Source organism: Scyliorhinus torazame, chromosome 5, assembly GCF_047496885.1.
Source record: "Scyliorhinus torazame isolate Kashiwa2021f chromosome 5, sScyTor2.1, whole genome shotgun sequence".
Classification (NCBI taxonomy): domain Eukaryota; kingdom Metazoa; phylum Chordata; class Chondrichthyes; order Carcharhiniformes; family Scyliorhinidae; genus Scyliorhinus; species Scyliorhinus torazame.
Genome location: NC_092711.1, coordinates 100,721,089 through 100,748,003, shown reverse-complemented (window position 1 = coordinate 100,748,003; position 26,915 = coordinate 100,721,089). Strand labels below are relative to the sequence as shown.

The 26,915-nt window shown below is 46.7% G+C and overlaps 1 protein-coding gene and 1 long non-coding RNA gene across 5 annotated transcripts in view; one reads left to right on the top strand and one right to left on the bottom strand.

Annotated features, from left to right (window-relative positions):
* Positions 1–21,689, bottom strand: part of LOC140419186 (uncharacterized) — a 76,009-nt gene extending 54,320 nt beyond the window's left edge. The window contains exons 1-3 of one of the 4 annotated variants that reach the window (XM_072502959.1): positions 21,488–21,660; positions 15,741–15,931; positions 11,171–14,589 (exon numbers count right to left, since the gene is read on the bottom strand). In XM_072502959.1, coding sequence (XP_072359060.1) covers positions 12,725–13,963 — 1,239 coding nt within the window. In that variant the 5' untranslated portion in view covers positions 13,964–14,589; positions 15,741–15,931; positions 21,488–21,660 and the 3' untranslated portion in view covers positions 11,171–12,724. Of the gene's footprint in view, positions 1–11,170; positions 14,590–15,740; positions 15,932–21,487 lie in introns of those variants that run through there. The other 3 variants (XM_072502960.1, XM_072502961.1, XR_011945598.1) reach the window with 3 other exon arrangements.
* On the top strand, positions 1,069–26,373 carry LOC140419206 (uncharacterized). The gene is made up of 2 exons (XR_011945609.1): positions 1,069–1,264; positions 25,925–26,373. It is a non-coding gene; the product is annotated as an uncharacterized lncRNA (long non-coding RNA).
* Positions 26,374–26,915: the final 542 nt, after the last annotated feature.

The following is a 26,915-nucleotide window of genomic DNA, read 5'->3' as shown; positions in this document are numbered from 1 at the left end:
GAAGGATGTGGAAGCTCTGGAAAAGGTGCAAAGAAGATTTACCAGGATGTTGCCTGGAATGGAGAGTAGGTCTTACGAGGAAAGGTTGAGGGTGCTAGGCCTTTTCTCATTAGAGCGGAGAAGGATGAGGGGCGACTTGATAGAGGTTTATAAGGTGATCAGGGGAATAGATAGAGTAGACAGTCAGAGACTTTTTCCCCGGGTGGAACACACCATTACAAGGGGACATAAATTTAAGGTGAAAGGTGGAAGATATAGGAGGGATATCAGAGGTAGGTTCTTTACCCAGAGAGTAGTGGGGGCATGGAATGCACTGCCTGTGGAAGTAGTTGAGTCGGAAACATTAGGGACCTTCAAGCAGCTGTTGGATAGGTACATGGATTACGGGAAAATGATATAGTGTAGATTTATTTGTTCTTAAGGGCAGCACGGTAGCATTGTGGATAGCACAATTGCTTCACAGATCCATGGTCCCAGGTTCGATTCCGGCTTGGGTCATTGTCTGTGCGGAGTCTGCACGTCCTCCCCGTGTCTGCGTGGGTTTCCTCCGGGTGCTCCGGTTTCCTCCCACAGTCCAAAGATGTGCGGGTTAGGTGAATTGGCCAATGATAAATTGCCCTTAATGTCCAAATTGCCCTTGGTGTTGGGTGGAGGTGTTGAGCTTGTGTAGGGTGCTCTTTCCAAGAGCTGGTGCAGACTCAAAGGGCCGAATGGCCTCCTTCTGCACTTTAAATTTAATGATAATCTATGATTAATCTAGGACAAAGGATCGGTACAACATCGTGGGCCGAAGGGCCTGTTCTGTGCTGTATTTTCTATGTTCTATGTTCTGTGTCTTATGGTCTCAAAATCGCTTATTGTCACAAGTAGGCTTCAAATTAAGTTACTGTGAAAAGCCCCTTGTCGCCACATTCCAACGCCTGTTCGGGGAGGCTGTTACGGGAATTGAACCGTGCTGCTGGACTGTCTTGGTCTGCTTTAAAAGCCAGCAATTTAGCCCTGTGCGAAACAGCCCCTCAGAATTGTCTGCTCCGAATTTCCGTCCTGTACCAACAATGATAATTTTTATAAATTCTTTTTAAAGGATATTGGAAGAGGAGGAATTGCAGACAGAAGTCTCAAACATCACATCAAACTCATGACAAACTCAAACGATTCCTTCTGATCTGGATATCATCGGGCTCTGAATATCATCGGGCTCTGAATATCATCGGCGAGAAGGAGAAATGTTTGTCCGATCTGTCAGCTTCAAAAGATTTTAAACGTGAGTGTGACTGGAAAAGCACCAAAACCTACACAGCACACACCCAAGTGAGACTGTTCCAGTGAACTGACTGTGGAAACATCAGTGTGACTGGAAAAGCACCGAGATCCACACAACATACACCTGCGTGAGAGAGTTCTAATGAACTGACTGTGGAAAGAGCTTCAACTATTACACAGCCTGAAAAAATGTCATACCATTCACAGTCAGGAGAGACAGTGCACATGTTCGGTGTGTAGACAAGGCTTCCACTGATTGTCCAATCTGGAGCGACACGAGGAGACCCAAAACATAGAGAAACCGTGGCAATGTGGGGACTGTGGGAAGGGATATGGATTTCCATCTGAGCTGGAGACTCATCGTCGCATTCACACTGGAGAGAGGCCGTTCACCTGCTCTCACTGTGAGAAGTGTTTCACTCGGTTATCCACCCTGCAGGCACACCAGCGAGTTCACACTGGGGAGAAGCCGTTCACTTGCTCCCTCTGTGGGAATGGATTCACACAGTTATCCACCCTGCTGTCACACCAGCGAGTTCACACCAAGGAGAGGCCATTCACCTGCTCTCAGTGTGGGAAGGGATTCAGTAATCCGTCCAACCTGCGGACACACCAGCGAGTTCACTCTGGGGAGCGACCGTTCACCTGCTCTCAGTGTGGGAAGGGATTTGTTAATTCATCCAACCTCCTGAAACACGAGCGAGTTCACACTGGGGAGAAACCATTTACCTGCTCCCTCTGTGGGAATGGATTCACACAGTTATCCAGTCTGCAGACACACCAGCGAGTTCACACTGGGGCGAGGTCATTCACCTGCTCTTAGTATGAGAAGGGATTACATAGAAACATGGAAAATAGGAGCAGGAAGAGACCATTTGGCCCTTCGTGCCTGCTCTGCCATTCATTATGATCATGGCTTATCATCCAACTCAATAGCCCAATCCCGCTTTCCTCTCCATATCCTTTGATCCCCTTCGCCCTAAGTGCTATATCTAACTGCTTCTTGAAAACAAATAATGTATTGGCCTCAACTATTTCCTGTGGTAACAAATTCCACAGGCTCACCACTCTCTGGTTGAAGAAATTACTCATCTCTGTCTAAATGGTCTACCCCGTATCCTCAGACTGCGATCTCTGTATACTCCCACCATCGGGAATACCTTTCCTGCATCTACCCTGTCAAGTCCTGTTGGAATATTATAGGTTTCTATGAGATCCCCCATTCTCCTGAATTCCAGCGAATACAATCCTAGCTGATTCAATCTCTCGTATGTCAGTCCCACCATCCCAGGAATCAGTCTGGTAAACCTTCGCTGCACTCCCTCTAGAGCAAGAACATCCTTCCTCAGATAAGGAGACAAACTGCACACACTATTCTAGATGTGGCCTCACCACGGCCCTGTATAATTGCAGCAAGATGTCCCTGCTCATGTACTCTAATCCGCTCGCAATGAAGGCTAGCATATCATTTGCCTACTTTACCGCCTGCTATAGCTGCATGCTTACCTTCAGTGACTGGTGTACGAGGATACCCAGGTCTTGTTGCACATTCCCTCTCCTAATTTGTGGCCATTCAGCTAATAGTCTGCCTTCTTGTTTTTGCTACCAAAGTGGATAACCTCGCATTTCTCCAAATTATACTGTATCTGCCATTCATTTGCCCACTCACTCAACTTGTGCAAATCACACTGAAGGATCTCTGCATCCTCCTTACAGCTCACCCACCCACACAACTTGCTGGCATCTGCAAATTTGGAGATATTGCATGTCGTTCCCTCATCTAAATCGTTAATATATTGGGTGTGCAGTGGTTAGCACTGCTGCCTCACAGAGCTGAGGACTAGGGTTCAATCCGTGCCACTCTGTGTGGAGACAAGTTCTCCCCGTGTCTGCGTGAGTCTCACCCCCATAACCCAAAGATGTGCAGGGTAAGTGAATTGGCCACGCTAAATTGCACCTTAATTGGAAAAAAATAATTGGGTACTTTAAATTTCTTTTGTCAATCATTAATATATCTTGTGAATATCTGGGGCCCGAGCACCGATCCCTGCGGTACCCCACTAGTCACTGCCTGCCAATTTGAAAAAGACCTATTAATTCCTACTCTTTGTTTCCTGTCTGCCAACCAATATTCTACCTATCTCAACACACTACCCTTAATCCCATGTGCTTTAATTGTGCACGCTAATCTCTGATGCAGGCCATTCTGGACATAGTGTTATGTAATGAGCCAGACTTGATTAAAGATCTTAAAGTAAGGGAGCACTTAGGAGGCAGTGATCATAATATGGTCGAATTCAATCTCCAATTTGAAAGAAAGAAGGTAGAATCAGATGTAAAGGTGTTACAGTTAAATAAAGGTAACTACAGGGGCATGAGGGAGGAACTGACGAAAATCGACTGGGAGCAGAGCCTAGTGGGAAAGACAGTAGAACAGCAATGGCAGGAGTTTCTGGTAGTAATTGAGGACACAGTACGGAGGTTCATCCCAAAGAAAAGAAAGGTTATCAGAGGGGGGATTAGGCAGCCATGGCTGACAAAGGAAGTTAGGGAATGCATCAAAGCAAAAGAGAAAGCCTATAATGTGGCAAAGAGTAGTGGGAAGTCAGAAGGTTGGGAAGGCTACAAAAACAAACAGAGGATAACAAAAAGAGAAATAAGGAAAGAGAGGATCAAATATGAAGGTAGGCTAGTCAGTAACATTAGGAATGATAGTAAACGTTTCTTTAAATACATTAAAAACAAACGGGAGGCAAATGTTGACATTGGGCCGCTCCAAAATGATGCAGATAAGTTTGTGATGGGAGACAAGGAAATAGCTGAGCATCTAAATAAGTATTTTTGCGTCAGTCTTCACAGTAGAAGACATGAGTAATATCCCAACAATTCCGGAGAGTCAGGGGGCAGAGTTGAATATGGTAGCCATCACAAAGGAGAAAGTGCTAGAGAAACTAAGAGGTCTAAAAATTGATAAATCTCCGGGCCCAGATGGACTACATCCTAGAGCTCTAAAGGAGCTAGCTGAAGAAATAGTGGAGGCGTTGGTGATGATCTTTCAAAAGTCACTGGATTCAGGGAAAGTACGAGAGGATTGGAAAATCGCTGTTGTAACCCCGCTGTTCAAGAACAAGGAAAAAGATGGAAAATTATAGGCCAATTAGCCTAACCTCGGTTGTTGGCAAGATTCTAGAATCCATTGTTAAGGATGAGATTTCTAAATTCTTGGAAGTGCAGGGTCAGATTAGGACAAGTCAGCATGGATTTAGTAAGGGGAGGTCGTGCCTGACAAACCGGTTAGAGTTCTTTGAAGAGATAACAAATAGGTTAGACCAAGGAGAGCCAATGGATGTTATCTATCTTGACTTCCAAAAGGCCTTTGATAAGGTGCCTCATGGAAGACTGCTGAGTAAAATAAGGGCCCATGGTATTCGAGGCAAGGTACTAACATGGATTGACGATTGGCTGTCAGGCAGACGGCAGAGATAGGGGTATAAAAGGTTCTTTTTCGGAATGGCAACCGGTGACGAGTGGTGTCCCGCAGGGTTCAGTGTTGGGGCCACAGCTGTTCTCTTTATATATTAACGATCTAGATGACGGGACTGGGGGCATTCTGGCTAAGTTTGCCGATGATACAAAGATAGGTGGAGGGGCAGGTAGTATGGAGGAGGTGGGGAGGCTGCAGAAAGATTTAGACAGTTTAGGAGAGTGGTCCAAGAAATGGCTGATGAAATTCAACGTGGGCAAGTGCGAGGTCTTGCACTTTGGAAAAAAGAATAGAGGCATGGACTATTTTCTAAACGGTGACAAAATTCATAATGCTGAAGTGCAAAGGGACTTGGGAGTCCTAGTTCAGGATTCTCTAAAGGTAAACTTGCAAGTTGAGTCCGTAATTAAGAAAGCAAATGCAATGTTGTCATTCATCTCAAGAGGCTTGGAATATAAAAGCAGGGATGTACTTCTGAAGCTTTATAAAGCATTACTTAGGCCCCATTTAGAATACTGTGAGCAATTTTGGGCCCCACACCTCAGGAAGGACATACTGGCACTGGAGCGGGTCCAGCGGAGATTCACACGGATGATCCCAGGAATGGTAGGCCTAACATACGATGAACATCTGAGGATCCTGGGATTATATTCATTGGAGTTTAGGAGGTTGAGGGGAGATCTAATAGAAACTTACAAGATAATGAATGGCTTAGATAGGGTGGATGTAGGGAAGTTGTTTCCATTAGCAGGGGAGACTAGGACCCGGGGGCACAGCCTTAGAATAAAAGGGAGTCACTTTAGAACAGAGATGAGGAGAAATTTCTTCAGCCAGCGAGTGGTGGGTCTGTGGAATTCATTGCCACAGAGGGCGGTGGAGGCTGGGACGTTGAGTGTCTTTAAGACAGAAGTTGATAAATTCTTGATTTCTCGAGGAATTAAGGGCTATGGAGAGAGAGCGGGTAAATGGAGTTGAAATCAGCCATGATTGAATGGTGGAGTGGACTCGATGGGCCGAATGGCCTTACTTCCGCCCCTATGTCTTATGGTCTTATAGATTCCCTTGCCTATCCTTCAGTGGGCCAACCCTTTCACTGGCTACCATCTTGCTTTTTATATATGTGTAAAAAGCCTTGGGATTTTCCTTAACCCTATTTGCCAATGACTTTTCGTGATCCCTTCTAGCCGTCCTGACTCCTTGCTTAAGTTCCTTCCTACTTTCCTTATATTCCACACAGGCTTCGTCTGTTCCCAGCCCTTTAGCCCTGACAAATGCCTCCTTTTTCTTTTTGACGAGGCCTACAATATCTCTCGTTATCCAAGGTTCCCGAAAATTGCCGTATTTATCCTTCTTCCTAACTGGAATTCCTTTCAACTGACACTTGAAAGCCTCCCACATGTCAGATGTTGATTTGCCCTCAATCATCCGCCCCCAATCTATGTTCTTCAGTTCCCGCCTAATATTGTTATAATTAGCCTTCCCCCAATTTAGCACATTCACCCTAGGACCACTCTTACCCTTGTCCACCAGCACTTTAAAACTTACTGAATTGTGGTCACTGTTCCCGAAATGCTCCCCTACTGAAACTTCTACCACCTGGCCGGGCTCATTCCCCAAAACCAGGTCCAGTACCACCCCTTCCCTAGTTGGACTGTCTACATATTGTTTTAAGAAGCCCTCCTGGGTGCTCCTTACAAACTCTGCCCCATCTAAGCCCCTGGCACTAAGTGAGTCCCAGTGAATATTGGGGAAGTTGAAGTCTCCCATCACCACAACCCTGTTGTTTTTACTCTTTTCCAAAATCTGTCTACCTATCTGCTCCTCTATCTCCCGCTGGCTGTTGGGAGGCCTGTAGTAAACCCCCAACATTGTGACTGCACCCTTCTTATTCCTGATCTCTACCCATATAGCCTCACTGCTCTCTGAGGTGTCCTCCCCTTGTACAGCTGTGATATCCTCCCTAACCAGTAGCACAACTCCGCCACCCCTTTTACATCCCCCTCTATCCCGCCTGAAACATCTAAATCCTGGAACGTTTAGCTGCCAATCCTGCCCTTCCCTCAACCAGGTCTCTGAAATGGCAACAACATCATAGTTCCAAGTACTAATCCAAACTCTAAGTTCATCTGCCTTACCCGTAATACTTCTTCATTAAAACATATGCACTTCAGGCCACCAGACCCACTGTGTTCAGCAACATCTCCCTGTCTGCTCTGCCTCAGAGCCACACTGTCCCTATTCCCTAGTTCTCCCTCAATGCTCTCACTTTCTGACCTTTTGCTGCTGTGCCCACCCCCCTGCCATACTAGTTTAAACCCTCCCGTGTGACACTAGCAAACCTCGCCGTCAGGATATTTATGCCTCTCCGGTTTAGATACAACCCGTCCTTCTTATATAGGTCACACCTGCCCCAGAAGAGCTCCCAGTGGTCCAGATAACGGAAACCCTCCCTCCTACACCAGCTGTTTAGCCACATGTTTTGCTGCTCTATCTTCCTATTTCTCGCCTCACTGGCACGTGGCACAGGGGGTAATCGTGAGATTACAACCCTAGAGGTCCTGTCTTTTAACTTTCTGCCTAGCTGCCTGAACTCCTGCTGCAGGACCTCATGCCCCACCCTGCCTATGTTGTTAGTACCAGTTTAGATAACTGTGAGTGTGATGCATTTTGGTAGATTGAATCAGGGCAGAACCTACTCAGTGAATGTTAGGGAGTTGGGGAGAGTTATAGAACAAAGAGATCGAGGATTACTGGTTCATAGCTCCTTGAAAGTGGAGTCACAGGTGGACAGGGTGAAGAAGAAGGTATTTGGCATACTTGATTTCATTGGTCAGAACATTGAATACAGGAGTTGGAACGTCTTGCTGAAGTTGTCCAAGACATTAATAAGACCACACTTGGAGTACTGTGTACAGTTCTGGTGCTATTATAGAAAGGATATTATTAAACTAGAAAGAGTGCAGAAGAGATTTACTCGGATGCGACCAGGACTTATTGCCCTGGAGCATAAGGGGCTTAGGCGTGATCTTATAGAGGTCTGTAAAATAATGAGGGGCATAGATGAGGTAGATAGTCAACATCTTTTCCCAAAGGTAGGGGTGTCTAAAAACTAGAGGGCATAGGTTTAAGGTGAGAGGAGAGAGATATAAAAGAGACCAGAGGGGAAATTCTTTTCACACAGAGGGTGGCGAGTATCTGGAACGAGCTGCCAGAGGCAGTAGTAGAGGTGGGTACAAGCATTTAGACAGTTATGTGGGAATGCTGGTATAGTGGGGTATGGGCCAAATGTAGGCAATTGGGACGAGCTTAGTGGTAAAAACTGGGTGGCATGGACAAGTTGGGCCGGAGGGCCTGTTTTCATGCTGTAAACCTCTATGACTGTACAACTGCAGCAAAACATCCCTACATTTATATTAGATTTCCTTTGCAATAAACAATAATATTCCATGGACCTTCCCAATCACTTGCTGTACCTGCAGACTAACTTGGGATTGGGTACCCCAATCCCTCTGTACCTCAGAGTTCTGCAATCTCTCTCCATTTAAATAATGTTGTTTTATTAATACTTCCTGACAAAGTGGACAATTCACCTTTTCCCAAGTTGTGCTCCATCTGTCAGTTTTTTGCCCAGTCACTTAACCTATTTGTAGTCCTTTGGATAGGATTGGATTTGTTTATTGTCACTGTACCTCGGTACAGTGAAAAGTATTTTTCTGCGAGCAGCTCAACAGATCATTAAGTACATGGGAAGAAAAGGGAATAAAAGAAAATACATAATAGGGCAACACAACATATACAATGTAACTACAAAAGCACTGGCATCGGATGAAGCATACAGGGTGTAGTGTTAATGAAATCAGTCCATAAGAGGGTCATTTAGGAGTCTGGTGACAGTGGGGAAGAAGCTGTTTTTGAGTCTGTTCGTGCGTGTTCTCAGACTTCTGTATCTCCTGCCCGATGGAAGAAGTTGGAAGAGTGAGTAAGCTGGGTGGGAGTGATCTTTGATTATACTGCCAGCTTTCCCCAGGCAGCGAGAGGTGTAGATGGAGTCAATGGACGGGAGGCAGTTTTGTGTGATGGACTGGGCGGTGTTCACGACTCTCTGAAGTTTCTTGCTTCAGAGCAGTTGCCATACCAGGCTGTGATGCAGCCTGATAGGATGCTTTCTATGGTGCACCTGTAAAAGTTGGTAAGAGTCAATGTGGACATGCCGAATTTCCTTAGTTTCCTGAGGAAGTATAGGCGCTGTTGTGCTTTCTTGGTGGTAGCGTCGACGTGGGTGGACCAGGACAGATTTTTGGAGATGTGCACCCCTAGGAATTTGAAACTGCTAACCATCTCCACCTCGGCCCCATTGATGCTGACAGGGGTGTGCACAGTACTTTGCTTCCTGAAGTCAATTACCAGTTCTTTAGTTTTGCTGGCATTGAGGGAGAGATTGTTGTCGCTACACCACTCCACTATGTTCTCTATCTCCCTCCTGTATTCGGACTCATCGTTATTCGAGATCCGGCCCACTATGGTCGTATCATCAGCAAACCTGTAGGTGGAGTTGGAACCAGGTTTTGCAACGCAGTTGTGTGTGTACAGGGAGTAGAGTAGGTGGCTAAGTCCGCAGCCTTGCGGGGCGCCGGTGTTGAGGACTATTGTTAATCATAGAATTTACAGTACAGAAGGAGGCCATTCGGCCCATCGAGTCCGCACCGACTCTTGGAACGAGCACCCTACCCAATGTCAACACCTCTACCCTATCCCCATAACCCAGCAACCCCACCCAACACTAAGGGCAATTTATCATGGCCAATCCACCTAACCTGCACATCTTTGGACTGTGGGAGGAAACCAGATCACCCGGAGGAAACCCACGCACACACGGGGAGGATGTGCAGACTCCGCACAGACAGTGACCCAAGCCGGAATCGAACCTGGGACCCTGGAGCTGTGAAGCAATTGTGCTATCCACAATGCTACCGTGCTGCGCAGAGGTGTTGTTGTTCATTCTTACGGACTGTGGTCTGTTGGTCAGAAAATCGAGGATCCAGTTGCAGAGTGGGGAGCCAAGTCCTAGGTTTTGGAGCTTTGATATGAGCTTGGCTGGGATTATGGTGTTGACTTGCAGACTCCTTCAATCCACTTCACAAATTACTTTCCTACCTGTCTTTGAGGCATCAGAAAATTTAGCCGCCATTCAATCCCGTCATCCACCACATTCATACAGATTGTAAATGGGTGAGAGCCCAGCACTGATCCTGGTGACATTCCACTTGTCACATCTTACCCACCCAGAAATGACCCATTTATACCGACTGGCTGCTTCCTGTTCGCTAATCAATCCTCTATCTATGCTGATGTGTTGCCCCCACTCCCTGAGCTCTTATTTTGCGTAATAACCTTTGATGTGGCACCTTGGGAAATACCTTCTGGAAATCCAGATAAAGCACATCTACAGGTTCCCCTTTATTGACATCCCTTGTTACTTCCTCAGAGAACCTTGATAAATTTGTCAATCACGATTGATTCCCTGAACTGCATTTTCAAACACTGTATCAAAAGAAAAATCAAATCTGCTCTACCCCTCTGGCTCCTTTGCCAATTGCCTCATAGGGACTCACTTTCTGTTAAAGAGCCTGCCAAGACCTCTCACCCACTTCACCGAAAGTGAACAAATTTAATCAGGAAAAGTCCAACAAATTCAAATATTTTCCTGTTAAAGGTTTATTGATGAAACAGAACATGGTTAAAAAAACTAACAGAAAATTACTTGAGGATCAATGACAACCAGAGTAACAGGATGTTCACAATGTTCTGGTCACACATGGATTCCCTTCAGCTCCTCTGTACCCTGTTCCTGTGACTTCCAGCTTGGGACACGTGGGCACTGAACCTTGGGGGTCACATCATCGTCACTCCTGTCACCTCCCCACCCCCTCCCCCGCCCAAAACCTGAATTGTTGGAGGTCCAGTTCCCAGTTTAGCACAGGGATAAATCGCTGGCTTTTAAAGCAGACCAAGGCAGGCCAGCATCACAGTTCAATTCCCGAAAAAGCCTCCCGAACAGGCGCCGGAATGTGACGACAAGGGGATTTTCACAGTAACTTCATTTGAAGCCTACTTGTGACAATAAGCGATTTCCATTTCATTTCATTTCAGTCAGGCCTCCAGCAACTTTCTGGCTCTAGTAGCGACGCCCATGGCAGTTCCCCTATTGGGGAACAGGCCCCGTTATTCTCAGCTAAATTCAGCGAAAGTCAGCCCTCAGCACCATCACCTGGCTCTCATTGACACGAGCAATAGAGACAGAAAGGTGCCCGAGGCTCAAATAGGAAGACAAAACTTGTGGATTAGGATCTTCGTAAAGGTCAGCAACCTCTTAGATAAAAATCAAATTCCCAGTCAACAAATTAAAGGATCACACGACAGCACTTCAAGTTTTATGACTTTTAATACAACAAACAAACTAGAAGCTACTTTAACTTGGAAACCTACACAGTAAACTATAAACTAGAACTTTGTCCTGTTACACAATCTAAAATCACACTCCACGATTATAGTTACTCTGTCCTGGAAGTCGAAACTTAATTGTCTCAGAATTTGTCCAAGTGAGGATTCATTTTCGAGGATTTACTTCCGTTCTTCGACCAAGGCACCGAGGAAAAAGAAAAGGGAGAATAGAATGTGAACTGACAAAATACATAAAAATAGACTGTAAAGGTTTTTCTGGCTACGTAAAAAGGAAACATTTGGCTCAGACAAAGTTTTGTCCATTCCAGATAGAGTCAGGAGAATTTAGAATGAGGAATCGAGATCTCTACAGCCTCCTCGTTCAACACTCTGGGATGTTGATCATCAGCTTTTGGGGATTTATTCACTTTCAGTGTCATTCATTTTTCCAGTACTACTTTTACACCAATACTAATCTCTGCCAGTCCCTTGGTTCTCTGGTGTTTTGGGGACAATTTCTGTATCTTCCTCTGTGAAGACAGACACACATTGTTCAGTTTCTCTGCCATTTCCTCATTCCCCATTCTAAACTCTCCTGTCTCTGCCTGGAATGGACCCACATTGGTCTTTGCTAATCTTTTCCTTTTCACATTCCTGGAGAGGTTTCCAGTCGGTTTTTATGTTTCTCGCCGGTTTGCTCTCATCAGTTTCTTGATCCTCATTTGCTGAATTTGAATGGATCTCGTGGAATCTTTAACTTTTCTTGTTCACCACGGTTACATCACTTTTCCTGTTGGATTTTTGTTCCTTAAAGGAATCTATATTTGTTGTATATATGCAAAATAAAAGTTGCAAAAATCCCAGAGGACCATAGGCTGCTCTCACCTTTGACAGAGAGAGTTGACTGGAGGTGATTTAACCTGAGGGTCAGCACACCTCAGCCGAGGGGCTTGGTTGAGAAGGCGGGGCCTTCATGAATAAACTCAGCCAGGACGGGAGTTGAATCCTCACTGTTGGCCTTACTCTGCATCACAAACCAGTCATCCAGCCAACTGAGCTAACCGACCCCCTGATAAATATATAATAATTCCTTAAACATTAGGTATTCCCTGTACCGATCAGATTCCCAGTCCACCTCAGACAACTTGCCCCTCATACCATGATAGTTTTCTTCTGTGAGGAACACCCAGATAAATTAAACAAAAGAATCATGTAACCACCAGGGCTCATCTCCATGGTAGTGTGGCATGCTTTGGAGGGTTCCAAACAGAAATAGGAACTAAATATCTTCAAACTTCCAAACACCCTTTCACACTGTGATCCTTGTGCAATTTGAAGCCAGGTATTAGCAACAAGGCTTAAAGAGCATCAGCCCACTGGAGGCAAAGTGGTGAGACTGGCCAGTCCAGCAGAAAGAAACCCTCCGACCATCCCCACTGACCACCTGTCAGAATGAACAAAATGCAGTCCTGGATGTAGAGCAGAAACAATAACAGCAGAATCCAACCCCTGTAATCAATTGTGAAACTGTTGGTGTCAAAGCAGGTGCACTGAAGCAAGCAATCCTGTCTCACATTGAGAGGTGGACGGCCTCTCCGCAGTGTGAACCCGCTGGTGTCTCCGCAGGTGGGATAACTGAGTGAATCCCTTCCCACACTGAGAGCAGGTGAATGGCCTCTGCCCAGTGTGAACTCGCTGGTGTCTCTGCAGGTTGGGTAACTGAGTGAATCCCTTCCCACACAGAGAGCAGGTGAATGGCCTCTCCCCAGTGTGAACTCGCTTGTGTCTCCGCAGGGTGGATACTTCAGCAAATCCTTTCCCACAGAGAGCGCAGGTGAATGGCCTCTCCCCAGTGTGAACTCGCTGGTGTGACTGTAGGGTGGATAACTGAGTGAATCCCTTCCCACACTGAGAGCAGGTGAATGGCCTCTCCCCAGTGTGAACTCGCTGGTGTGACTGCAGGGTGGATACCTGATTGAATCCCTTCCCACACTGAGAGCAGGTGAATGGCCTCTCCCCAGTGTGAACTCGCTGGTGTCTCTGCAGGTGAGATAACTGAGCGAATCCCTTCCCACACTGAGAGCAGGTGAACAGCCTCTCCCCAGTGTGAACTCGCTGGTGTGACCGCAGGTGAGATAACTGACTGAATGCCTTCCCACACTGAGAGCAGGTGAACGGCCTCTCCCCAGTGTGAACTCGCTGGTGTCTCCGCAGGTAAGATAACCGAGTGAGTCCCTTCCCACACTGAGAGCAGGTGAACAGTGTCTTCCCAGTATGAATTTGCTGGTGTGTCTTCAGGGTGGATAACTGAGTGAATCCCTTCCCACACTGAGTGCAGGTGAATGGCCTCTCCCCAGTGTGAATTCGCTGGTGTGTCTGCAGATTGGATGGCTGAGTGAATCCCTTCCCACACAGAGTGCAGGTGAATGGCCTCTCCCCAGTGTGAACTCGCTGGTGTCTCTGCAGGTTGGGTAACTGAGTGAATCCCTTCCCACACTGAGAGCAGGTGAATGGCTTCTCCCCAGTGTGAACTCGCTGGTGTCTCAATAGGCGGGACGAATCACAGAATCTTTTCCCACACTGAGAGCAGGTAAATGGCCTCTCCCCAGTGTGAACTCGCTGGTGTGCCTGAAGGTTAGATAACTGACTGAATGCCTTCTCACACTGAGAGCAGGTGAATGGCCTCACCCCAGTGTGACTGCGTCGAAGAGTCTCCAGCTTAGATGGGGCTCTGTTTCCCTTCCCACAGTCCCCATATTTCCACGGTTTCTCCATGTTATGGGTCTCCTCGTGTCTCTCCAGGTTGGATGATCTATTGAAGCCTCTTCCACAGACACAACACGGGTATGGTCTCTCCCTGCTGTGAATGTTATGTTTATTCAGGCTGTGGAACTGGTTAAAGCTCTTTCCACAGTAAGTTCGCTGGAACTGTCTGTGCGGAATCTGCACGTTCTCCCGTGTCTGTGTGGGTTTCCTCCGGGTGCTCCGGTTTCCTCCCACAGTCCAAAGATGTGCAGGTAAGATGGATTGACAATGCGAAATTGCCCTGAGTATCGAAAAAGTTTGGGTGGGGTTATTCGGTTACGGTGATAGGATGGAGGTGTGGGCTTAGGCAGGGTGATCTTTCCAAGGGCCGGTGCAGACTCGATGGGCCAAACGGCCTCCTGCTGCACTGTAAATTCTGGGAGTCTATGAACTCCCTCACTCGGGTGTGTGTTGTGTGGGTCTCGGTGCTTTTCCAGTCACACTGATGTTTGAAATCTTTAGCTGACAGTTCGGGTAAACATTTCTCCTTCTAGATTCAAAGGCCGATGATGTTCAGGTTCCAAGGAATCGAGTGACTGTCAGATCGAGACGTAATGTTTGAGCTTTCTGTCTGTAATTCCTCCTCATCTAATATCCTGTAAAAACAATTTACAAAATTCATCATTGTTAGTACAGGATCGAAACTTAGAACAGACAATTCTCGTTTCTATGGAACATTTTTCCTCTCTCTTATTCCGCGAAAGCTGTAAATCTCCCAATCCACACAATCTCCCTCCATTCTCACTCTGCTGTATCTAATATTCACCCTCCCAATTCTCCTGAAGGTGCTGATTCATGTTGACTGACAGATCTAAGCTCACAGCTTCCTGTCCAGATCACAACAAATATGAACTGCAGGCGGCCATTCGGCCCATCGAACCTGAACCATTCAATGGGATCATTGGCTGACCAACCTCAGCACTGTTTTCCTGCACTATCCCCCTATCACAATGGTCAGCACAGTGGTTAGCACTGTTGCTTCACAGCTCCAGGGTCCCAGGTTCGATTCCCGGCTTGGGTCACTGTCTACACGTTCTCGGTGTGTCTGCATGGGTTTCCTCCGGGTGCTCCGGTTTCCTCCCATGGTCCAAAGATGTGCAGGTTAGGTGGATTGGCCATGCTAAATTGCTCTTAGTGTCCAAAAAGGTTAGATGGGGTTATTGGGTTACAGGGCTAGGTGGAGGTGTGGGCTTAAGTAGGGTGCTCTTTCCAAGGGTGATGCAGAGTCAATGGGCCTAATGGTGTCGTTCTGCACTGTAAATCCTCTGGGGTACAGATTTCCAAAGCTTCACCACATCCTTGAGTAAAGAGATCCCTCCTCATTTCAGCTTTCTCTCCATTTACCTGCCAGTTCCCCATAACCCTCGACACCCTCATCAATTAGAAGTCTGTGTAAGGGGGGGATGTCGGGTTTGTGATATGGGAGCTGGAGTAGCTATTTTTCCGCAGGTTCTGGCACCACTCACCTATAATCTGTCACTTAACTGATTGCCCGGCTCCCATCTACCTAATCCTTGAATTAATATTGTGATCGTGCCCCTGGAAGATGTCAGGGTTTAGTTTGGTAGGATTCTGCCAAAAGGAATCAAGAAATGCGTCGATAAAACAGCGCAGGTGGATTCAGCGGGAATGGAGCCGCCTTTTCAACATGGCGGCCTGACCCTCAGGAGGTCTCTCGACCCCGCGCTCTCCGGGGCTCTGGGAGGCGGTGAAAATTATGGCTGCCGACATTATCCGTGTTACTGACCAGAGGCGGAGTGTGCTGACTCAATATCTGTGAGCTTGTGAGCACCACCTGCAAAGCTCCATGAAGAGGCTCGATGATCCGGAGGAGAGAATCCTGAACGTTCAGCAAGATGCCTCCTCAACGGAGGCAAGAATTCAATCCTTTGAAAACCAGCCGAGTGGCGTGGCGGAGGTCCTGGAGGATTTGGAGAACTGAGGGTCAGAGAAAGAACATCCGAGTCATTGGTCTGTCAGATGCTCATCATAGAATTTACAGGGCAGAAGGAGTCCACTCGGCCCATCGAGTCTGCACCTTGGAAACAGCACCCCAGCCAAGCCCATACCTCCCCCCCCATCCCCGGAACCCAGTAACCCCACCTAACCTTTTATTTGGACACTAAGGGCAATTTATCGTAGCCAATCCACCTAACCTGCACATCTTTGGACTGTGGGAGGAAACTGGAGAGCCCAGAGGAAACCCACACAGACACGGGGAGAATGTGCAGACTCCGCACAGATACTGACCCAAGCCGGGAATCGAACCTGGGACCCTGGTGCTGTGAAGCAGCTGTTCTAACCACTGTGCTACCATGCTGCCCATAAATTCTGTTATTTTCTGTCCATTTAGTGTGGAGGGTAAGGCTCCTGTGAGGTTCTTTAAGGACCGACTGCCACGTTTTCGCAACTGGATTTGAAGCCTGGGCATTTCAAATTAGAAAGGGTTCATCGTATCCTGTCTCTGAGGCTGAGGGATAGTTTTCATCCCAGGCCTGTAAACATTCGCTTCCCGTAACAGCCTCCCCGAACAGGCGCCGGAATGTGGCGACTAGGGGCTTTTCACAGTAACTTCATTGAAGCCTACTTGTGACAATAAGCGATTTTCATTTCATTTTCATTTCCACAACTTGAAAGAAGGTCCTGGAGACGGGTACGGAGAGGTGGCACCTGGCCCCAGGAGGGAGTGAGGATTCAGGACTTTTCAGCAGCAACACAAACAAAGCTTCGAGACTTTTTTGAAGTTTAAATGCAGCTCAAGGCTGTGGGGAGTGAATTACGTTATGCTTTATCCTGCAACCCGAAAAATGGTATCCAACAACTCCGTCAAGTCTTTCAATAATCCAATGATTGCCTTGGCCTTCATTAAATCCATGAAGGGCCAGGATTGGGAGAAATGGTTTGCAGCTTGGACATCCACTGGACCGAACCTCTTTCCATTTAGAAAGTACTCTTTTCTATTCTTTTTTGGTCCAAAATGTATAACCTCACACTTGTTTACTTTGAATTCCATTTGCCACAAATTTGCCTATTCACCGAGTCTGTCAATATCTTCTTGCAATTTTATGCTATCATCTAGTCTGTCTGCGATGCCACCGAACTTTGTATCAACAGCAACAGTGAAGAGGCCCTTCGGCCCATTGAGTCTGAATGGCCACCGACACGTGAAAAGCACCTGACCTACCTGATTCCATTTGTTGGCTCTTGGCCCATTGCCTTGAATGTTATGACGTGCCAAGTGTTTAAAGGATGTGAGGCAACCCGCTTCTCCCACCCTCCCAGGCAGTGGGTTCCAAACTGTCACCACCCTCTGGGTAACAAGGTTTTTCCTCAAAACCCCCCTAAACCTTCTCCCCTCATCTTGAACTTGTGGCCCCTCGTGCCTGACCTTCAACTGAGGGGAACAGCTGCTCCCTATCCACCCTGTCCAAGCCCCTAATAATCTTGTACACCTCGATCAGGTCACACCACCCCCCCCCCCCCCCACACACACACACACACACATGCACCGGCCCCCTTCTCGGCTCCAATGAAAACAACCCAAACCTAAGGATAACCCAGAAAATTTAAAGGAAAATGCAGGATAATCCAGAAAATTACAAGCCGGTGAACTTTACGTCAGTGGTAGGGAAATTGTTGGAGAGGATTCTTCGAGACAGGATTTGCTGCCATTTCGAAGCAAGTGGACGTATTAGTGATAGGCAGCATGGTTTTGTGAAGAGGAGATAGTGTCTCACTAACTTGATAGTGTTTTTTGAGGAAGTGACGGAGATGATTGATGAAGGTCGTAAGCCCCTTGGCAGACTGGTACAGAAGGTGAAGTCACACAGGATCAGAGCTGAACTGGTAAGATAGATACAGAATTGGCTCGGTCATAGAAGACTGAGGGTAGCAATGGAAGGCTGTGACTAGTGGTGTTTCGTGGGGATCACTGCTGTGACTTGTGCTGTTTGTAGTATATGTAAGTGATTTGGAGGAAAATGTAACTGGTTTGATTGGTAAGTTTGCAGACAACACAAAGGTTAGTGGAATTGCGGATAGTGATGTGGACCGTCAGAGGATGCTGCAAGATAGAAATCGGTCGGAGACTTGGGCAGAGAGATGGCAGATGGAGTTTAATCCAGCCAAATGTGAGGTAACGCATTCTGGAAGGTCTAATACAGTGGGGAAATATACAGCAAATGGCAGAACCATTAAGAGTATGGCATCACAAGTGGAGAAGGTAGTCAAGAAGGCATACGGCATGCTTGCCTTCATCAGCCGGGGCATTGAGTTTAAAAATTGAAAAGTCATGTTGCAGCTTTACAGAACCTTAGTTCGGCCACACTTGGAACATAGTGTTCAATTCTGGTCGCCACACTACCAGAAGGATGTGGAGGCTTTGGAGAGAGTACAGAAAAGATTTACCAGGATGTTGCCTTGTATGGAGGGCATTAGCTGTGAAGAGAGGTTGGAGAAACTTGGTTTGATCTCACTGGAACGACGGAGGTTGAGGGGTGACCTGACAGAAGTCGACAAAATTATGAGGGGCATGGACAGAGAGGATGGTCAGAAACATTTTTCCAGGGTGGAAGAGTCAATTACTAGGGGACACAGGTTTAAGATGAGAGGGGCAAAGTTTAGAGGAGATGTACGAGGGAAATTCTTTAACACAGAGGGTAGGGCGTGCCTTGAACTCACTGCCAGAGGTGGTGGTGGAAGCAGGTATAATAGTGGCATTTAAGGACGCCTTGACAAATAGATGAATAGAATGGGGGACCCCAGAAGAGTAGAAGGTTTTAGATTAGACGGGCAGCATGATCAGTGCAGGTTTGAGAAGGCCGAAGGGCCTGTTCCTGTGCTGTAACTTTCTTTGTTCTTTGTTTGTTCTATCCAACCTCTCTTCATAAATGTTCCATCCCGTGCAACATCCTGGTGAATCTCCTCTGCACTGTCTCCAATCATATCCTTCCTATAATTGTCCCATTGGGCAGACGCAGCATGGGTTCATAAAGGGCAGGTCGTGCCGAACTAATTTAGTGGAATTTGTTCAGGACATTACCAGTGCCGTAGATAACGGGGAGCCAATGGATGTGGTATATCTGGATTTCCAGAAAGCCTTTGACAAGGTGCCACACAAAGGTTTGCTGCATAAGATAAAGATGCATGGCATTAAAGGGAAAGTAGTAGCATGGATAGAGGATTGGTTAATTAATAGAAAGCAAAGAGTGGGGATTAATGGGTGTTTCTCTGGTTGGCAATCGGTAGCTAGTGGTGTCCCTCAGGGATCAGTGTTGGGCCCACAACTGTTCACAATTTACATAGATGATTTGGAGTTGGGGACTAAGGGCAATGTGTCCATGTTTGCAGACGACACTAAGATAAGTGGTAAAACAAAAAGTGCAGAGGATACTGGAAGTCTGTATAGGAATTTGGATAGGCTAAGTGAATGGGCTAGGGTCTGGCAGATGGAATACAATGTTGACAAATGTGAGGTTATCCATTTTGGTAGGAATAACAGCAAAAGGGATTATTATTTAAATGATAAAATATTAAAACATGCTGCTGTGCAAAGAGCCCTGGGTGTGCTAGTGCATGAGTCGCAAAAAGTTGGTTTACAGGTGATTAAGAAGGCAAATGGAATTTTGTCCTTCATTGCTAGACGGATGGAGTTTAAGACTAGGGAGGTTCTGCTGCAATTGTACAAGGTGTGAGTGAGGCCACAGCTGGAGTATTGTGTTCAGTTGTGGTCTCCTTACTTGAGAAAGGACGTACTGGCACTGGAGGGTGTGCAGAGGAGATTCAAGAGGTTAATCCCAGAGCTGAAGGGGTTGGATTATGAGGAGAGGTTGCGTAGACTGGGACTGTACTCGTTGGAATGGATGAGGGGGGCTCTTATAGAAATATATAAAATTATGAAGGGAATAGATAGGATAGATGCAGGCAGGTTGTTTCCACTGGTGGGTGAAAGCAGAACTAGGGGGCATAGCCTCAAAATAAGGGGAAGTAGATTTAGGACTGAGTTTAGGAGGAACGTCTTCACCCAAAGGGTTGTGAATCTATGGAATTCCTTACCCAGTGAAGCAGTAGATGCTCCTTCATTAAATGGTTTTAAGATAAAGATAGTTTTTTGAAGAATAAAGGGATTAAGGGTTATGGTGTTCGGGCTGGAAAGTGGAGCGGAGTCCACAAAAGATCAGCCATGATCTCATTGAATGGTGGAGCAGGCTCGAGGGGCCAGATGGCCTACTCCTGCTTGTAGTTCTAGTTCTTATAATGTAGCAACCAGAAATGCTCACAGTAATGTCCCATATGTCTTTTTCACCACCCTATTAACCTGCCCTTCCACGTTCAGAGATCTCTGGACAAACACGCCAAGGTCCCTTTGTTGCTCAGAACTTCCCAGTGTCATGCTGTTCATTGAATACTTCCTTGTCACATTACCCCTTCCAAAGTGTGTCACCTCACTTTTTAGGGTTCCAGTTCCATTTGCCACTTTTCTGCCCATTCCGTCTATATCTTTCTGTAACCCAAGACACTCAACCTCACTGGAAACCATCTGGCCAATCTTTGAGTTATCCGCAAGTCTTCCATGTGGGATCTTGTCCAAAGCTTTATTGAAATCCATGTAAACTACATCAACCCCCATCTCCACACCTGGTCACATGCTCAAAAAATGCAATCAAATTTGTTCGGCATGACCTCCCTCTGACAAAGTCATGCTGACTATTCCTGATCAAACCTCTCCAAGTGGAAATAGAGTCCATCAGAACTTTCTCCAATAGTTTCCCTACCACTGATGTAAGACTCACTGGACTGCAGTTCCCTGGCTTATCTCAACAACCTTTCTGAAATAATAGGACCACATTAGCTGTTCTCAAGTCACCTGGCAACTCCCCTCGTGGCCAGAAATTAAAAGTTTGGGTCAGAGCCCCTGAAATCTCCTCCCTGGCCTCCCACAGCATCCTGGGACACAATTCATGCAGACCTAGTAATCTAATAATCTTATGGGCGGCACAGTAGTATAGTGGTTAGCACTGCTGCTTCACAGCGGCAGTGACCTGGGTTCGATTCCTGGCTTGGGTCACTGTCTGTGCGGAGTCTGCACATTCTGCCCGTGTCTGCGTGGGTTTCCTCCCACAAGTACCGAAAGACCAGCTTCTTCGGTGAATTGGACATTCTGAATTATTCCTCAGTGCATCCGAACTGGCGTCGGAGTGTGGCAATTCAGGGATTTTAATAGTAACTTCATTGCAGTGTTAATGTAAGCCTTCTTGTGACAATAATAAAGATTATTGTGAATGGGCCGAAGGGGCCCTTTCCGTGCTGTAAAATTCTACGACTTTAAAGGTAGAGGGAGGGAGGGAATTAATTTATAGAGAAAGTGCCAAAGCCCCAACATTCACCAGCTCTGCGGACACACCTTCGCTCCCTTTCCAATCTGAAAGCAGCCTGAGCTGGATTTACATTCCCCTTAATTGATCATTGCTGGGTGATAATCCTGTACTTCCTCACCTCACACCACTGTGACAGCACCTTCACTACACAGACTGCAGCAACTGACCAAACATCACCTTCCCAGTTATTCCCGAAGGCACCGCCTTCCCAACCTGGCCCCTTGCCTGAGGTGTGGTGATCCTCAGGTCACATCACCGCCGGTCAGCTCTCTCCCAGAACCAGGCCCTGGTTCACAGCCGCCATCTTGGGGAAGCAGGGCGCATGCGCTGGCGTCTTGGTGATGCAACAGCGAGTGGGCGGGGCCTGGAGGTTTCTGTTCCCAGCCGGGTCCTAGTGCCCGGCGATCAGTTAAACGGGCAACAGGTTTTTTTAATGTTTCACCCACTCCCAGGCTGAAGCTGATGTTTTTTCGCCTGGAGGTGTCTGTGGATCACGTAGACATTCAGTGTGAGAGGGTTCAGCCTCTATCCAGCTACCTGAAGGGGGTTATACAGTGTTTGATTACACTTAGTGGTCCTTTCCAGTTCATTATCAGGATGTTTATGTGATATTTTCTTCCCCTCAGAGTGATATTCCTTTATTTAAAATACATTTCAGCAGCAGGCTGACTGGTGATTTTTAAAGGAATAAAGTTTATTTATTATCACACTATTTCCCTGGATGTTTGAACATCTCAGCTCCTCATCTCTTTCACACTCACTGACACATAAACAGAAATTAGGTACAGATCAAGTTGAAGCTGTAATGATGGAAATGGAATGTAGACTGCAATCTTTATATCGCTGCAGGTCTGTTGTCTTCGTGTTGAACTAATCCTTTAGTTGGAGTGAAGCATTTTTAGAAACGAATAATTCTCACGAGGCTCTGAAGCTTTCTGTAGATGAATCGCCAGGAGGTTGGTTCTCAGGTGGACTTGGAAGCTGGAATATGTTCAGTACTGTGGCTGCACTGGAAAACATTCAGCTCTGCTGGTTCAGCTGGTTCCTGGTGCTTCAGATGCTTCTCACACACACATTTGCTTTGTTCAGGGTTTATTATACTGTATCCCTGACTATTAACTGCAGGGTTAAAACTCAGACCCAGAACACCGCGATACAATAGCAGTTTACGATGCTCACTCACGCTTATCTCTGCCCCAATTCGAGCTCATTCTCCTGTGTTCAATATGACACTTGGAGACCAACAGTCCCGAGATTTCATATTCCTCAAATGCTGGTTCATCCTGACACAACGAGACATTTAAGCTTCACAGGTGGCTGCAAAGTTTCCTTACTCAGATCCGTGTTAACTAAATATTGGTCACAGAATCGAATGTTGCCCACAGTTTAATGTCCATAATAACCTGTTAAGTTGCAGCCACCTTGGCAGAGTTTGTGGATCTTACAGTCTATAATATCTAGTATCCTTGTGCCGAGCGTGACATCTTGAATCTACTCTTGGGTCTGATTAAAACAGTGCATTGTTGCTGGGTGGGATGGGCGGCATGGTAGCACAGTGTATAGCACTGTTGCTTCACAGCTCCAGGGTCCCAGGTTCGATTCCCAGCTTGGGTCACTGTCTGTGCGGAGTCTGCACGTTCTCCCCGTGTCTGCGTGGGTTTTCCTCTGGGTGCTCCGGTTTCCTCCCACAAGTCCCGAAACGTGCTGTTAGGTAATATGGACATTCTGAATTCTCCCTCTGCGTACCCAAACAGGCACCGGAATGTAGCGTCTAGGGGTCTTTCACAGTCACTGGCACTGTTTATTAAAAAAATTTAAAAATTTTTTTTATTCTCCTCCTTTTTCACATTTTCTCCCAAACTTACACCCACCAACAATAAACAATAATCAGTAACAAATATGTCAATCCCCATACCAATAACAACGATCCCATCCTCCCACCAAACCCCAAACATTAGCCCGCATGTTCACACAAACAAATGACAAAAAGGAATTAGGGATCACCCATAGTCGCCATTAACACACACACACACCCTCCCCCCAACCCTCCCACCCACCCGCCTCAACTAATGTTCTATGTTATCTGCTTCTTGAAAGTGCATAATGAATAATGCCTATGAATTGTAGAACCCCTCCATCCTTCCCCTCACTTCAAACTTAACCTACTCAAGAGTCAAGAATTCCAATAGGTCCCCCCGTCACGCCAGGGCACAGGGTGGAGCGGTTGCTCTCCAACCTATCAGGATCCGCTTTCGGGCGATCAACAAGGCGAAGGCTACAACATCTGCCTCCGCACGCGTTTCCAACCCTGGGTGGTCCGACACCCCGAATAGGGGCCAGTTTCACGTGCATCACTTTAGAAATTATCCTAAAATCCTCCTTCCAATACTCCTCTAGCTTTGGACAGGACCAAAACATATGAACATGATTAGCAGCACCCCCCCCCCCCCCACCCGCCCGCCCGCAACGTTCACACACATCTTCTACTCCTTCAAAGAATTGGCTCATCCTCGCCCTCGTGAGGTGTGCTCTGTATACCACCTTCAGCTGTACCAGCCCCAAACTTGCGCATGAGGTGGAGGCATTCACTCTCAGGAGCACCTCACATCAGAACCCCTCCTCCATATGCTCGCCCAACTCTTCCCCCCACTTTGCTTTGATCCTTTCCAGTGGTGCCTTCTCCTCATCCAAAATAGCTCTGTAAACCGCCGACACTACCCCCTTCTCCAGTCCCCCTGTCATCGGCACCTCCTCCAGCAATGTGGAAACCTGCTCCACCGGGAAGCTCTGTCTCTCCTTTCTGGCAAAATCCCGAACATGCATGTATCTAAACATTTCCCCTTGCTCCAGCCCATACTTCGCTTCCAGCTCCTTCAAACTTGCAAACCGACCCCTAAGAAACAAATCTTTTGGTGTATTAATCCCCTTCTCCTCCCATTTCCGAAAATTTCCATCCCACTTCCCTGGCTCAAATCTGTGGTTTCCCTGAATCGGCATTTCCCTTGACCCTGCCCCCAACCCGAAGTGTTGGCAAAACTGCTTCCAAATTCTCAATGAAGCTATTATTCCGGGACACCCTGAGTATTTCCCCGGGGCCATCGGGAGCGGCGCTGATGCTAGTGCTTTCAATCCGGACTCCCTGCACAAACTGTCCTCCATTCGTCCGTTCTGATCCACTGGGAATCAACCCCACTGACCCAGCTCCGCACCTTCTCCACATTCGCCGCCTAGTAGTAATACATCAGATTCGGAAGACCCAAACCCCCTGCCTGCCTTCCCCTCTGTAGCAGCACCTTTCTAACTCTGGCCACCTTCCCTCCCCATATGAACAAAGTAATCCTTCCCTCAATCTCTTTGAAAAAAGCTTTTGGCAGGAAAATCGGCAGGCATTGAAAAATAAACAGAAATCCCACAAGGGAAAACATCCTCCTAAGAAGCTCTCTGAGAATCTTTCATGTCTCGATTCGGCTGCCTTCATTCCTCTAAACTCCAATAAGTACAACCCAGCCTACTTAACCTCTCCCCATAAGAAATTCCCTCCATACTCGGGATCAACCTCGTGATCCTTCTCTGGACTGCCTTCAAAACCAATTGTCTTCCTTAGATAAGGGCACCAAAACTATTCAAAGTATACCAGGTGCAGTCTAACTAATGCCTTGTATAGTTTTAGCTCGACTTCCCCATGTTTACATTCTATTCCCTTTGAAATAAATGTCAACATTCAATTTGTCTCCATATTACCTGCAGAACTTGCTTTGTGTGGTTTCTGCACGAGGACCCCCAATTCCCCCGTTACTTTAGCTTTCTACAGTCTTTCTCCATCTAAATAATATTCCGTTATGTTCTTCCTCCTACTAAAGTGTCTAACCTCACATTTTCCTACATTATGTTTCATCTGCCAAGTTTTTACTCAGTAAGTTACGCTGTCTCTGTCCCTCTGTGGATATTCTGTATACCTCACCACTTACCTTTCCATTTTTGTATCTGCAGCCATGGCAATAGTACATTCGCTTATTAAACACAGTTTTGAAATTCATGTATATCACATCTACTGGTCCCCCTCTCTCCAGCCTTCTCGTTATTACCTCAAAGAATTGCAATAAATTTGTCAGGCATGATTTACCCTTCACGAAGCCGGGCAGACCCAGCTTGATTACACTCTGTATGCTTAAATGCTCAGCTATTAATGTCCCTGGCCTATAGTTACTTGTTTTTGATTCCCTCCCTTTTCAATAAGGGTGTTCTTCCCAATCCTCTTGGGGTAAGGTGGGAGGAGCCTGGAGTGGAGTTTATACACCAGCACAGAACAGGCGGGCCGAATGGCCTGTTTCCCTGCTGTACACTTTCTGAAACTTTCGAATCCATTATCCGTAAATTCTCAGGGTAAAGGCTTGTGTCCACCTCAGCTCCGAGCTGGGAAACCGGACAGATCCCAAACTGGGAAATGGAAACCTTTAAAATCCAACACAAAACACAATTCTCTCACATCTAACCCGCGGTTCCAATGTCTCCGGAATTCCCCATTTTATTGACATTTATTGTACATTTTCTGCAGATCCCAATCCGCGGGAACCGTCCGTCTCTGTCCTCCTGCCCTCGGCTGAAGACGTCTCCGCTCAGAGATTCGTCTCCCTCAGCTGCTTAGTGAGAGGTTTCTCCCCCCGAGAGATCTTCGTCAAGTGGACCGTCAATGACAAGCCGGTGAATCCCGGGAACTACAAGAACACCGAGGTGATGGCGGAGAACGGCAATAGCTCCTTCTTCATGTACAGCCTGTTATCCATTGCAGCGGAGGAGTGGGCCAGCGGCGCTTCTTACTCCTGTGTGGTGGGACATGAAGCCATCCCCTTGAAGATCATCAACAGAACGGTTGATAAATCCAGCGGTAAACCCAGTTTTGTGAACATTTCCCTCGCTCTGATGGACACCGTTAATTCATGTCAATGAGTATCTATTGGTTATATTTGCAACTAAAATAAAAATAATAAAGGCTTTTTCCTCCAATTGTGATTTAAATGCACAGCCACTTAATTAATGGTGCTTCCACTTTGCTAAGGTCAGATCTGTTCAATGTGACCCGGATTTCTACAGGTCTGGTCCCCAAGTCTCATACAACCAGTGCTCCCAGCTCAGATACACCCTGGGTTAGAGACAGAGCAAAACTCATTCATTCCAGGATTCAGCAAAATATCTTCATTGACTTTCCTCCCGCTGAGGAGAAATCGGATACTTTCCCATTTCAGACAAACAAACACATCATATTTAGATCTCGGTGTTCCTGCTTCTCTCATTGTCCATCCCATTAAAATTAATGTCAGCTTTAAGTTGCTGCATCACACCCACTGGGAACTGAATTGAGGGTCACACAGAAACATAGACCGATAATCCCTAGTCAAAGAGAGGGGAAAGGGAAATTGTTAATCCACTGTCTCCCCACTTCCCCAACAAAGAGAGGTGGGTGGGCATTATTTAATCCACTGTACCCACACTTCCCCAGCAAAGGGGCAATACTAACCCATTTTACCTCCACATTCCCGACCAAAAGA